The sequence below is a fragment of the Balearica regulorum genome, chromosome 1, assembly GCF_011004875.1.
Source record: "Balearica regulorum gibbericeps isolate bBalReg1 chromosome 1, bBalReg1.pri, whole genome shotgun sequence".
NCBI lineage: Eukaryota > Metazoa > Chordata > Aves > Gruiformes > Gruidae > Balearica > Balearica regulorum.
Window position 1 is genome coordinate 160,347,928 of NC_046184.1, and position 13,453 is coordinate 160,361,380.

The 13,453-nt window shown below is 40.6% G+C and overlaps 1 protein-coding gene across 4 annotated transcripts in view; it reads right to left on the minus strand.

Annotated features, from left to right (window-relative positions):
* Window positions 1-13,453, minus strand: part of FARP1 (FERM, ARH/RhoGEF and pleckstrin domain protein 1) — a 217,516-nt gene that overhangs the window by 37,947 nt on the left and 166,116 nt on the right. For 2 of the 4 annotated variants that reach the window (XM_075741088.1, XM_075741077.1), the window contains exons 11-13: window positions 12,198-12,266; window positions 11,402-11,465; window positions 8,969-9,209 (exon numbers count right to left, since the gene is read on the minus strand). In XM_075741088.1, the coding sequence (XP_075597203.1) occupies window positions 8,969-9,209; window positions 11,402-11,465; window positions 12,198-12,266 (374 nt within the window). Of the gene's footprint in view, window positions 1-8,968; window positions 9,210-11,389; window positions 11,466-12,197; window positions 12,267-13,453 lie in introns of all 4 variants that reach the window. The other 2 variants (XM_075741067.1, XM_075741058.1) reach the window with 1 other exon arrangement.

Below are 13,453 nucleotides of genomic sequence, written 5' to 3' on the forward strand. Positions count from 1 at the left end.
AACAATTAAACCAGTGACAGTTTTACAGCAAAATACCAGTTAGAATGAGTAAAAGCCTTCAGTACAGATAAAACTAAAAATAATAAAAAAAATTAATTCCATGCATACACAGTTAAATGGCTTGACATGCTTATAGTCTCATCAAGCTTGGTGTTGGTTTAGTAGCCAGCAACCTCTCCAGTTGGTAAAGGTCCATGCTTTATTGGTATACCGCAGTATTAGACAGCGGTGAGTGTGAAATCAGACAGTAACTGCTGTTGGCCTACATCAGGGTGTACTTGCATCTTGAGAACAAAGAGTGAACATTACAGCATGGGAAGAATACAAGGTCACTGGGCATCGGTCCTTTGTCTGGCCTTGATCTTTCCAGACAGAAATAGAGCAACCTATAGGATTCCCTGCTGTACCCAGGATTAGGTTTGGTTTGCTTTTGTTTGTTTGTCTCCAAACCAACATAAGACAGTGCTACAATGGAACTGAAAACGTTCAGCCCCCATGTAAGCTTTTGCCACAGATACTGTCTATTTCAACAAGACATCTCCCCAAGACTGCAGTGATCCTGCTTACGAGCTACAGCAGGCAGACTTGATCATCGTTGGGTGTAGCCTTCATTAGGAAATGAAGAGCAATCCGATCAATGGAGCCCAAATGCCCTGGAAAACAGACCTTCTTCCCCTGTCCCTCCACTCTTCTGCTCCTCAACACAGTGTGGTTTCTCAACTTGAGACTCGCAACCTGGTGGGATTTTTCTCCAATTCTGAAGTGAGGACTGCTCTATGAGACAGGATCACTGTAATAAGAGGAATTAGGTACTCCCAATACAAATAGGTATTTCTGCAGTAAAAGGACATTGAGACAGTGCTCCAAACAATGCAAGGAAAAGAAGATACACCATGCTTTGAGGATAGACAGAACATTGAAAAGGCTTTTTCTCCCAGAGAGGTACATGCTGACAAAACAGGGCATACAATGAAACAAAAAAATGTTTCTCTTTAAACGGTATTAAACAAATGACAAAAATGAGAATGAAGTCCCCAGCATTTTCAATTTTAAAAATTAATTTTGACTATCGAGATTTCTTAAAAAAATCTATGCATGTGCACACACAGAAATCAGGAAAGGGCTGGATAGGTGAAACACTGCCAAGCTTATGAACTTTTGTTAGTGGGTCCAGGTGAGCTTTTTAGCAGGAAAGGGGAAAAATAAGGATTCAGCTAATCAAAGATTTTTAAGTGCCTCATGGAAAAGCAACAGGCACGAGCTCTAACATTCACTGAACTAAACAGAGAGACGGACCTCCGATCTTGCTGTAAACCATCAAAGGCAAAAACCTGTTTTCTTCTCAAAACAGGATTTGCAGCATTTTAAAGAAAGCATCTAATCTAATTTTAACAAGCTTGAAAGCTCTTGAATCAGAAAGCATTCATCTTCCTTCAACCTTCCATGTTCAATCAATGACAGCTGTATTATTACTGGCTTTTGAGTTAATTTTTATCAGTAGGAACTGTGGATTTTTACGGTTCTCAGGGCCCAAAACTTTACCAAAAATCATCAATAAAAATTACACCTTAAAACTCTAATCATTCTAGAGCAAACTAAGTATTTACCATCATGTCATGCAAATTTATGATCCTAAGGTTTTTACCTCCTTTACTGTAATAACACCACCATTATTTACACTCATACTTGTGAAAAACATGCCTGTGAATACACAGCTCAGCCAGGCACACAGGCTTTCCAGATCTCATAACATTTCAAAGAAAGTGCTCACTGCTTTTAATAACAAACAACATAAACCAAGCTTATTCTACACGCTCTTTAGAGACCACAGAACTAGAACAGAAGACAAAATACTCTAAAGAACTGCTACATGTCACCCAAACTAGGCTTTTTATTCGTATGATGCCTTTGATTTTTAAGTAGAAGTTCTGTATTCTAAAATATCAATGGCACCACACAGCCTAACTAGAGGGAGGAACACAGAGGATGCCTTTGTTCAGGATCCATGTTGCACAAGAATGATTTCCCTTATAAATAAGTAAATAAGATATGTGCCCTTGTCTAGGCATATTTCAGCAACTACAGAAATTACTGAAAGAGAAGAGGAAAGATTTTGTTAATTTTAACTTCCTAGGATTTATATTTCCTTCCTTTCCGTGACAGCACGGGCAAAAAGTTTTCCTAATGTAGCTTGACTGAAACCAGAGTCTGCTGCTACTGACATTTGAGAAAAGTTACGCATCAGCCTAATCTTTGGGACCTCCTGATGCTAACACACTGCATCAGCCACTTAGAATCAGAAACCCCAAACCCATCATTATCAAGTCTAAGACAGCAACAGGCAGCTGGGTTTCTGACAAAAGGGCTCTTCTCCTACCACTTGTATCTGACAGCAGCTAACAAAAGAAAGCTGTATATATTAAAAGTTGTTCCAGAAGATTCTATTTCCCTCATATATTAAGGGTCTCTCTTACTTGGTATGGAGAAGAGGATTGATCCCCTAAATGAAGAGGAAACAGATGCACTAAAATGTACAAAAGCTGCCATAAGAAACCACACCATTCAGAGAGAGAGGCATTATTGGAAGACTAAACGGGACTTTGGCTTCCTTCACTTCACACATGCTTGAACACAGAACCTCTTTCCTTCACACTTGCTGCCCTTTCCAGCCGGTAACAACCACGCTGCTGAATGAGGTGGATCTCCAGCGGTCCACATCCGTCTGCACAAAGGTAAGTGACACCCACCTCCTTCACACACATGTGGAAGTCAGGAAAAACTCAGCTTATTAATTTGTTTTTCATCATAAGAAGTTAAATTGCAGCAATTAAAATTTCATTCTAAAGTCACCTCTGACAGCAGTCTAATGCCTCATTATGACAAATGAGACTAGTTAAACAAACACGGTATTTGACACAATTTATAGGTCAGACATCCTTTCTTCTGTTGAAGAACTGTTCCAGAAATAGCCACAATTCATGCTAATTGCATATAAATCATACTGATGAGATCTGAATCACTGGTTTTCAATATTCAAAATCAGGTCTGCTTCATCAGTTCAACTGTTCTACACAATTCTTGCTCTCTGAGTACCCTAAGAAACTACTGGGGCTCTAAACTCTCAGGAGAAGAGTGGAAAGCACGCTCTGCCAAAGGCTGGACATTTTTTGTGTGGTTAAGATATTTCCTGTTCTTCTTTTTTCCTTTGTCTTTCCAACCCTGGAGCCCCCCAGAAGAAACTTCTAGTTGATTATGGAGACTCTGCATGTGTGTGAGTTTTATTGTGGGACAGAAGACAACAGAATTTAAAACATCTCTTGTTCTTAGTGAAGAAAAGGAGGAGCTATAAACAGGTTTCAGATCTGTCTAACCCATTTTCTATTTGACTTTCTCTGGTCACCAGCAAGTAATTGCATGTATACAGAGGCCAGACAGGAACTTCTGGCATGAATGCTACTGCTTCAGAATGAATACAGCTCCTTCAACTAATAAAAGCTGCTCCACAAACATCTGTGCAAACAGAAGCCAGCCCTACAAATATTCAAGGGGGAAAATACAGGTCCTGAAACGGTCTGGTCTAATAACACTAGTCCCATTTAGTGAATTAATTCACAAACCATTTTTTTTCACCCTTTGCTGGGTTCTAATTATTACGTTCAGCATCGCCAATGCTGCTCTGTCGAGAAAATTCTGTATAATTTTGCATGCCCTTCAATCTTGAAGCAAACTGGTAAATTGATTTAATTTTTCAAACTATTAACATGCAAGTCTTTCATTATGCTCATCTGTCTACTCTATAACTGATCTCAGCTCCATATAGCTCACATAATGTACATGCAAATACAGCAAATCTAAAAACTTTCAGTTACATGTTGACATTTTCCAGTTACAGAAATTTCTCTTCCAGTTTTTCTTTGACGTAATTTGTATTTAGCGTGCACTACAATGGTTAATGGGATGGTACCTGTCAGGCAGGCCTATGAGCTATGGGTCATTTGAGACTATGACAGCACTAGGCATAAATCATCTTCAGAGAACACCCCTCTCTGTCATGCACAAGGAGTATGGGCATAAACCGAAAACAGCGCAGTCTAGGCCATTCAGATATCAATTATTCAAAACTCCAAACCTGCAACTCCCTATATAGGTCCTGGCTCCTACATCAACTTGCCACTATCTGTTACCTTCCTAACATACCTACCTAAATAAATAAAATTTATTCCCAAATTTTATATTCCAGGTCACTGAGGAAAACTACATTCTAGGAAAGGGTGACATGAAAAAGCCCCAAAAAACCAAAACCTCCAGAAGATCCCAACAGGACATAGTAAGTTTGACCTGCTGGTGAGCTGGAGAAAACTTAAAATCAGTAAGATTTTTTTTCATTCACTGTAGCAGATGGTTGAACATGGTCAAGTACTTGGAACAGCAAAGAAAGAAGCAGAGTACCTTTTATCCATAGACTAAGTTGCTAACCACATCTGCACGTTATTTTGGGACAAACTCCTAAACTGCTTTTGCAACTGGACTCCACATTCATCCAACTACATGGACAGAGTTGGTCCAGTACAGTGATAAGCCGTCTGGACAGCCCAACAGGAGGCTTCCTCCATATCCTCTGGAAGGACAGAAGATGGGTGGCTTAGGACTACTCATTTGGAGTAGATGTAGCTACTCGATCTTGCTGGGATTCAGCTCCCTCATTTGTAGCAACTGCCTAAGGATATCTGGGCACTTTGAAAGTATGGTATTTAAAAGTTTATTCTTGTGAATAAAAGAATTTAGAGCAGTGAATCTGAAGTACCATCAGTCACACCCCAAAATCTACTGGAATTGGTGGGAGAATCAAATCTTTTACTTGGTCTATAGCTATCTCTGTTAGACTTCAGACACAGGTATGCTTAGATCACTGCTGTTGACCAGGACGTGCAGATTAATCAATGCTTGCAACGACTAACTCGAACTGACAGGCTCCTCTTCCGACGTGCGCTTTGTGAACTAGAAAAACAAGAATTTCCCCATCTCATCCACAGTCTTGCCCAAAGGTTCCTGTTCTTTCCTCCATGGCCCTTCTGTATTTGTCCCACAGAAACAAAACTCCCAGAAGAATTCTGAAGGACCTGATCGTATGTGAAAATGTCAATTTAAAATTGCTCTCTCGCCATTCTTGGCAAGCACCCAGATATGAACCACATGTCTGGTGGAGGAATTTGGCCCACAGACTGTTTTTAATTAAACGCTTGTCTACTGATATTAACTTCAGTGGCATAAGAATGCCGCAAAAATCATTCATCCTAAATGAAATTATTTCCTATGTAATTTACAAACTTTATTTCTTCAAACTGGAGGAATTCCACGTGTGTTAAAACAACAACCACTTAAACATTTAAAGCTGAAAAAATGCCAAATGATAGAAAACAGTCAGAGAGAAATCCTCATATTTCATTTTTGAGAATAATATTCAAAAGAAAAAAAAAAAAAAAGCTGTTGAGATACTTTATTAACAACTAAGCTAACTCCAGCTACCAGCAGGTCTGTTCTTGTAAAATTATAAATCCATTATCTTTGTAGGCATATGAGAGAAGAAATCGGGCCTGAAAACAGTATTTGAAAGGATGCAAAATAGTAAACATCACTTAGAAAATTTGATATTCACTTAAATCCAAACAATATGAAATCTATTCACTTTTCTTAAGTAGCAGAAACAACTGCAAATCCTTTTGTTGAAAATCCATTACTTGAACTCTAATTTTACTGGCTAACAAAGCAATTAATTCACTTGTCCAGATTGCCATTACTTTATAATATAACTACTGGTACTTTTGCTGCGCAGGCAGCAAAAAAAATGAAAAGGAGACTCATGCACCCACTCCCCATGCTCACGCTGCCTGCTAACACAGGCTTCAACTAGCTATATTTCATCTTAAATATTGAGAAGATCAAGGCAATTATTTTACAGCTATTCTAGAGCCAAAACACAAACAACCTTTCTTTAGAACAATATTCAAGCAAGCTTTTCCCTAATTATCAATCTCGCTGTTTCTACGTTCATGCTTTAAATTATAGAAACAAACGAGAGCATTCCCTATCACCAAAATATCACTGTCTAAAGAGATGCGTTAAATCATTCCTGTTCAAAAAAGAGGTATCTAAGCTTTAAGAAAAGCATTACACTAAAGGGGATGAGCAGGTTAAAACTTATATTTATACAAAGATATATTTTACTGCAAAAAAGTAAAGTATATAACAAGACATGCCTAACTACTGTAGGTTCTTTTTAAATATCCTTCACTCAGATTAAACTCTGCTAAAATGTGCATAGACCAAGGCATTAGAAAAATTTAAAAGACTTCTTATTTTATTATTTTTGTAAAAACAATCTTGAAAATTTTATATTGTCTAGATTTACAAAGTCCTGTAACTTGTTCATCAGTACTTATATGGGTGGATTCATCATTGCTGCATGCGTGTACTGCATGAACTGCAAGTGACCTGCAGTTCAGTCAATGCTGCTGTTCATCACTTAGAATTCTCAAATTTAGTTCCCTTCCCCCTACCAGAAAAATATATAAAAGTTAAAATTAAGGCCAGTGTTAAAGAGCACATCTTGTCTTCCAGCTCTAATACTCGCAGAACACTTTCCATACAGGAGACCTCTCATCTGGATTTTCTTAATTAACTTGGAGAAACTAGAATCAGATTTTATTAGTATACAGCCTTAATTCTCAATACTTTTAGCCTGTGAGAAGGAATTTTACAAAGAATTAGACTCTCTGTCCTTCTGCACATGTGCCAAAATCTCGCTACTCTATATATAGTACAGAAGACAATCAGTCTGGACCACAGTTAGTCCCGTCATTCTCAGTGTCAGGGGATGAAAAATGTATGAGGTGGCACTATTAAAAAAATAGCTTACGACAGACTAATTGGATCCTGTACAGATAAAGATTTCTCATGATCAAAGCAAAAAATAAAATCAAACAGCCACCATCTCCAAACCCCCCACCAAAAATCACCCACAACAGAACTTTGATGTCTCTGTGAATAATTCCACTGAAAGAATAAGGGGAAAAAAATCTCTTGCAATTAATCTTTATACCACATTGATAAAGGACAGAAAGGATTGCCTTGCAAGTCATACTCATAGCACTCTTCCTCAGAGCTGTTTCAATCTAAGTTTTTTTCACTTGCATTGTATCTTTCATCTTGTTCTCTTTCTCGCCTAAGGAAGAGTTTGGTGTTTCAAAACCTCCATCACCAAATCAGCCTGTTGAACCCACTGAAGAAAAGACCAATAATGTTGTTGTTCCTATATAGATGCCAAATTTGTATTCTCAGTTATCAGTTAAGATTATAAAATGGGTTATGAAGATGAGTAGACCAAATACATACTTGCTATGAAAAGATTTTCCAGCATATTTCAAGATTTCAGCAAGTCTTGGTCTTAAATATCAAGCTGCCTGCATTTGGCCGTCAACTTAATTTTTTTCCCCTAACTCTGTTGAGGCACTCATAAGTTGCTCTCCTTACATGGGAGAGAAAAAAAAAATTGTAATAGACATATAAAAGAGCACAACGTACCTACTTAATTTCATTTTTGTTTGTTTTGTCAAAATAACTCGTCAAGTGTCAAAGAAGCTACAATATATGCCTAAAATATGACTTCATACAAAGAATAGGTGAGTGTATAAAGTCTTACAAAGGTACCTACATCAGTAATAATTTTCCTCTCCTTCTGCCTTTCAGAGGAGATGCATTACTGTTAAGCTTCACTGAGACTTATTATTGTATTTCTAGCATCCCTTCCCTCTGGCTGGTTAGTACAATGATAACATTTGAAATAGCCCATGCACTGAAATTATTACCAGCCACTCTGCACGAGTCCCAGAAGATGCAATCACTCTAATGAGCAATCACAGTATCCACTGGTCTCATATGCCCGGTCCCTAGCAGCTGAAGACCTGCACGCCATCTTCATCACTGAGGCCAACAGACACATCCTCCTCTACCTCCTCATCAAGCTGAAGGCTTCCAAAAGAGTACTTATTTCTAGGCATGGGAGAGGAACTCAGCACAATAGGATTTCCAAACACCAGGGGGTGAGTGAAGGGGTTAATGATTTCCGAGTCAGAATCGCTAGATTCTGTCCCACTGCTGGTGGACACCTCCATCATCTGGATTGCAGCCATGTGATCCATCACGCCACTGGCATGCAGCGACTGCATGACAGGGCTCTGCTTTGACTGTGTCCCAGCTGGCATACCATTGGCCATCATTTTGCCTTCTGGAGAAGACATCTTAGACACCCCGCCTCCTTTACAATGTCTTTCTGACCTATACTCCTGCCCAGGGGTTGAGGATATCTGGCTCAGGATAAATGGATCTGTAACTGACTTATTGCAGAGATTTGGGATTTTCTGTGCACAAGGCCGTTGAGAACCTGGAGAATATCTGCCATACCCATGGCAGCTACCGGCATGGTTATCCTCCTCCCCAGTCCTCACCCCGCAGTCATGCCCATTTTCTGACACGTAACCCTGAGAGCCAGTTCTACTCAGGCTCATATTAGGGCTTGACCCTTTGCTACTGGGAGGCAATGGAGTGGCCAGTGGACTACGGTTCCCTGGCCCTCTAAACATTTCATCAACCAGTGAGCTGTGCCTTGGCATCCTGGGGCTTCCCCCAGTGTAGAAGGAGAAATTAGCTGGGTTATCATCAAGGTACTCTTCAGAGAGGTACTGGAAAGACTTTATAGAGGCTGAGGAATCCCTGTATCTAGTTCTATTGCGATTTTCATCTCTATAGTGATTATAGGCACCACTGGTCAAATCACCCTCATAATTGTCATTTGTTTGGGAATATGACCGGGTTATTTGTCCTCTGAGGAGATCATACTCGCTATCTACATCACTGCAGTCAATGAAAGGAATGGAGGTGCTGCTGCCATGAGCAGCCCTGGAAGCTGGACCTGTGCTTGGTTGCTGTGACTGAGGTCTGTTCTGCTGCATCCTGTCCTTAGCAGCCTCCTCTTCTTCCTCCACTGTTGACACCACTGCTCCATCCACCTTTCTGCCTTCCTTTGGGCTCTTCTTCAAGGAAGGGCTCTTGTGCTGTCCCGTGTCTTCTGTTGAAGCCTTCAATTCCTTCCCTTGTCGGCAGCTCTGCACTGCTGCAGCATCATTGTCGTCTCCATAGGCAAAGCTAGAGCTCTGGAAAGATAAAGGAGGGAAGGAAGGAGGAGACAAAGGGGGTGGGAGGGGAAAGGTTTGGGAGGGGAGGGAGTCAGAGGGAAAAGGCTGTGTGTAATTATGCACCAGAATTTTGCACTGCATCTTACAGCAACATAGGACTCTTTTGGTGGAGGCGGTAACCCAAGCTTCAAAAGGAATTAGAAGAAAAAAAAGAGGTCTCTGATCTTAAGAGCAGAAAAATACATAAGCTAAGCAAGGGAAAAGAAGGCAGACAGAACATAGTGGTATGTAAAAAAGGGGTATTTGAGGTGTTTCAATGCCCTCAGGCATCCATCAACACTAAGAACATCAACCTGTTCGCACTACTCTGAGAAGCTGGAGGGACAAAAAACATAAATGTGTAAGACAGATTTTGCACAGCCTACTTTAATACACTAAAAAAAGCTGTGTGTGGGCTTTTGAACACCCCACATTCAATCCCTGGAGCATACCTGCCACTAATTCCTGGGCTGACTTCTCTGCACACAGAAATATGTTGCACCTGCCCAGTAGCCATGCTCCATCTACCTGAGCTTCTCTTAGCAATATGAAAATGCTAAAAGATATTTGAAAATGGCTGTATGTATAGCAGAATTCTCTGAAGTTCTTACATTTGCAGGAATGACAGAGCCCATGAATATCAAAAGGAAGCAATGCAAGGTGAAGGTACAGGCAGCATTCTTAAATACATTAACCTAGTAGCTTGCTCCTGCCATTTAAGTTCTACCTAATGTAAGGTTATGTGGTTAAAGGTTCGCCTCCAGAAACATAGATGAGCACAGAGAAACACTAGCAGGTAGAGGAACCCCAATAACCTAGTCAAGGAAATGGAGGCCCCTGACCCGGCTCCTCTGGGGGCTGTCCCAGTGGAGCCATCAGCCCATGGTCTGGGTGTGTCTGGGATGCCAGCAACCGGAGAGACCAGAACATGTGCATGTTGATTGGGTGGGCAGGTCAATGTGCAATTGCTAGCAAACATTAAACTGGACTAGTCAGCAAGTAGGATAAGAGAGTTAGGAGCCAAGTACTGGAGCAGCCGTAAGTCAGGCCAGACACTGGAAAGGCCATGGAACCTGGGGGCCAAGTACTGGTAATGTCATAAGTCTGGACCAGCTATTGGAGAGACACCTTTGCATGTGTGTGTCTGTGTGTGAGGTAACCGGGAACCAGGGGACCCAGCTGTCAGTTACTGGGTAGACTGGGTGTCTAAGATGAATTACTGGAGGAACCCATAGAGTGTGCATGTGTGTGTGTGGATCTGAATACCAGCAACTGGAGCCGGGCCGTGAGCCTTGGGGGCTTGTATGTCAGGTGCCAGCCACTGGGAGACCTGAGGATCCAGGGGCCTGCTACTGGACAGACTGAGTGTCTAAGATCAGTTGCAGGAGGGATCCATATCATATATATGTATACGTATTTTCTGCTAATGAACTTTTGTCCTGATGAGCCAAAGAGCAAAACAGAGTGAGGCCCCTGGCACCGTTTGTGCTTGTGGGAGTGCTGTCTTCTGTTTGCATTCACCTGTGTGGCTGGCTCTGTATATATGTATATATATAGTATATGTCCATTTATGTGGGTGCCTGTAGTAAATGCATGCTCAGCCTCACTACTAGCTGGACCTGGGAACATGCAGCTGCTGCAACCTCACCACTACGGAGCTACTAGATTTGCAAACTCCTAACACATAACAGCTATTAACATAAGACAAATACATTAGGTATCTACCAGACATAATGGCTTAAAAGTCCAGAGCTGTAATTTTTCTGAGGAAATAATTCTTCTCCTCCCTGGTTAATACAACAAAACACCTTGTCATGGGCATCCAAGACTCCCCAAGTGAAGGAAAAGAATTGAACTCTTCCCAGATGCCATAACCAGCTACAACCCAGCAGTAACAATTTGCATTTTTTCAGATGGCCATTAATACAGCTCAGACAAGCTTGCTATTTATATTTGTCTGGAAGCAACGCTGTTCCACAGTGGAAATGAACCTGTTCCACTTGCACAACATAAAACTTATGACACTCAGGGCTCCTCAGCTCCCCGTTAAATGGAAAGTGAGCAGAAAGCTATGGAGTTTCAAAACAGCAATCAGTGGAGGGTAATCTAACAAGAAATGTTTGAAAGGCATGATCCACGGTTTCATTAACATCACTGACTTGTTTTGGCACCTCTGTATGCTGCTCTGAAGGCTGTGCAGTCAGACTCCTGATGGAATGAATCTTGCTGTGTTTCCTGAAGATAAAAGGAAAATCACAGTAAGAAGCCATTTCAGTTTTTTTTGACAAATAGGAATCAAGAGACATGCATCCTTTAAAACAAAACCTTTGAATAGCAGCTTTCATAAAAGTTTGCTCCCAAACAGATTAACATTCTTCCTTTCTGTAAAATTTAAATGTGCTACATGTTGCGGACGAGGCACTGAAGCAAAAATGGTCTATCACCAGGACATGAGTCATAAGCAATGGACTGTTGTCATGATCTTTGCGGCATTTTAGCCACTACTTTCAGCTCACCATGAGGAAGATGAGTTCAGATGGAACTGGCTCTAGCAAGTTGGAAGCTTTCCCTGGAGATCTCTCCCTTAAGGTTGGCTATACCTATTCATGTTACTTTCACTTTTATTCTGAGGGGAATATGCCTGTTCACATAAATTAATCACATCACACCAAAGAGGGTGCAAATCAGCATGGGAGGAAGTTACCTGTGATGGTAGGACACTCACTGCTGACAAACAGATTGAAGACTATTGATTTTAAGTAAACTATAGGTTATGCCAACTTCCCCCAAAACATTCAGGACCAAGGGGATTATTATACAAGTGATAAACTGTCAAACCAGCAAAGAAGGAATTTTTTACTTGGACTGGAGCAAGATCTTGGACAAGATCTTAGAATATAACTAACTGGAAATCATGACTTTTCTTTGATTAAAACATACTGGGATAATTCATTTATTTCCTCTCACCTTTCAAACTGCACTTTTTTGTGCCCTCCTTCTTTAACGTAGTCAAGAACTTGCTTCTGAGTCCGACCACTGGAAGAAAACCACAGTTAAAATATTTAATACAATATACCACCTGGTCATCATAAACATGTATGTGGCCTGGATATGAAGTCACAGCAACCAGAAAAGTATTTGTCACTATGAGCAGAAACTCATGTAAGATCATAAGGAAGGGGATCTGGGCAGATACACACAGATTTTTATAATTTTGTATGTTACTTGCCTCTTTTTTTGCTATGGAGCTACTTTTTGATGCCATTTCAGAACTGCTTAAATTCAGTTGTGTGCCCTTTACAGGGTACTAGATTACAGGGAAGTCACCACAATAGAAAGTGACGCAGGGGTTAAGTTTTCCCGTCATGAACAAAAAACATTCTTGAATCCTTTTGAGTCAAATACCAGCCTTACCTGGTACCAGTAAGTCCTGGAACCAAGATGAAAACCATTGAAATGCATTTAATGACTCAATTGCTACTATTAAACACATCAACTAAGCATACGTACGTTTTCTGTAGAGATTTAGGCTGGAAATCCCTCTTCCCTGTCCTGCTACAGGCTGTGAAATAGTGAGAAAGTCCAGCACTTCCTATTGTGCAAAGTTATAAACTCCAAAGGGAACTGAGAGCAGTAAAGGAAACCCACACCTCAAGAATGCTCCATAGAGAACCAAATCCTTCCTGTTCATTAGAGGCTTTCAACTAACTGAGTTATCACAAGGCCTGGAAAAAGTTATTGAATGTATGTAGCACAGATCACAGTGAGTGGAGGATGTAGCCAAAACCTCCTCTCCAAACCAGGAAGCAAGTTGAATGCACCTACAGTCTTCTATTTACTCAGGCAGAAACTTAACAAGTTATAGCTTGTTTACCCCAACATAGGTTCTTCCATCTTAATTAATTTACTTTGCAGGCAGGAAACAAAGCAGGAATAGAGTTAGAATGGCCATATTTACTATGTTCTTGTGCAAGGCAACTGGAGTGTATGGTTTATCTCAGCAAAGAGGGTTTCTGGCTGTTCAGCTTATATCAGCTTTGGAAACAAAATAAACTATGAATAAAAGGATTTCCCCCCCCGGCATACACAATGCAATATCTACAATGAGGTTTCTGCCAGTGTAAGAAAAAACCCCAATAACCCAACGATTAAAAACTTTTCTACAGCTTTAACAGTATCGCAGGTAGATGTGGTCGTCCCTCATAAATCCTTTGCAAGCATAA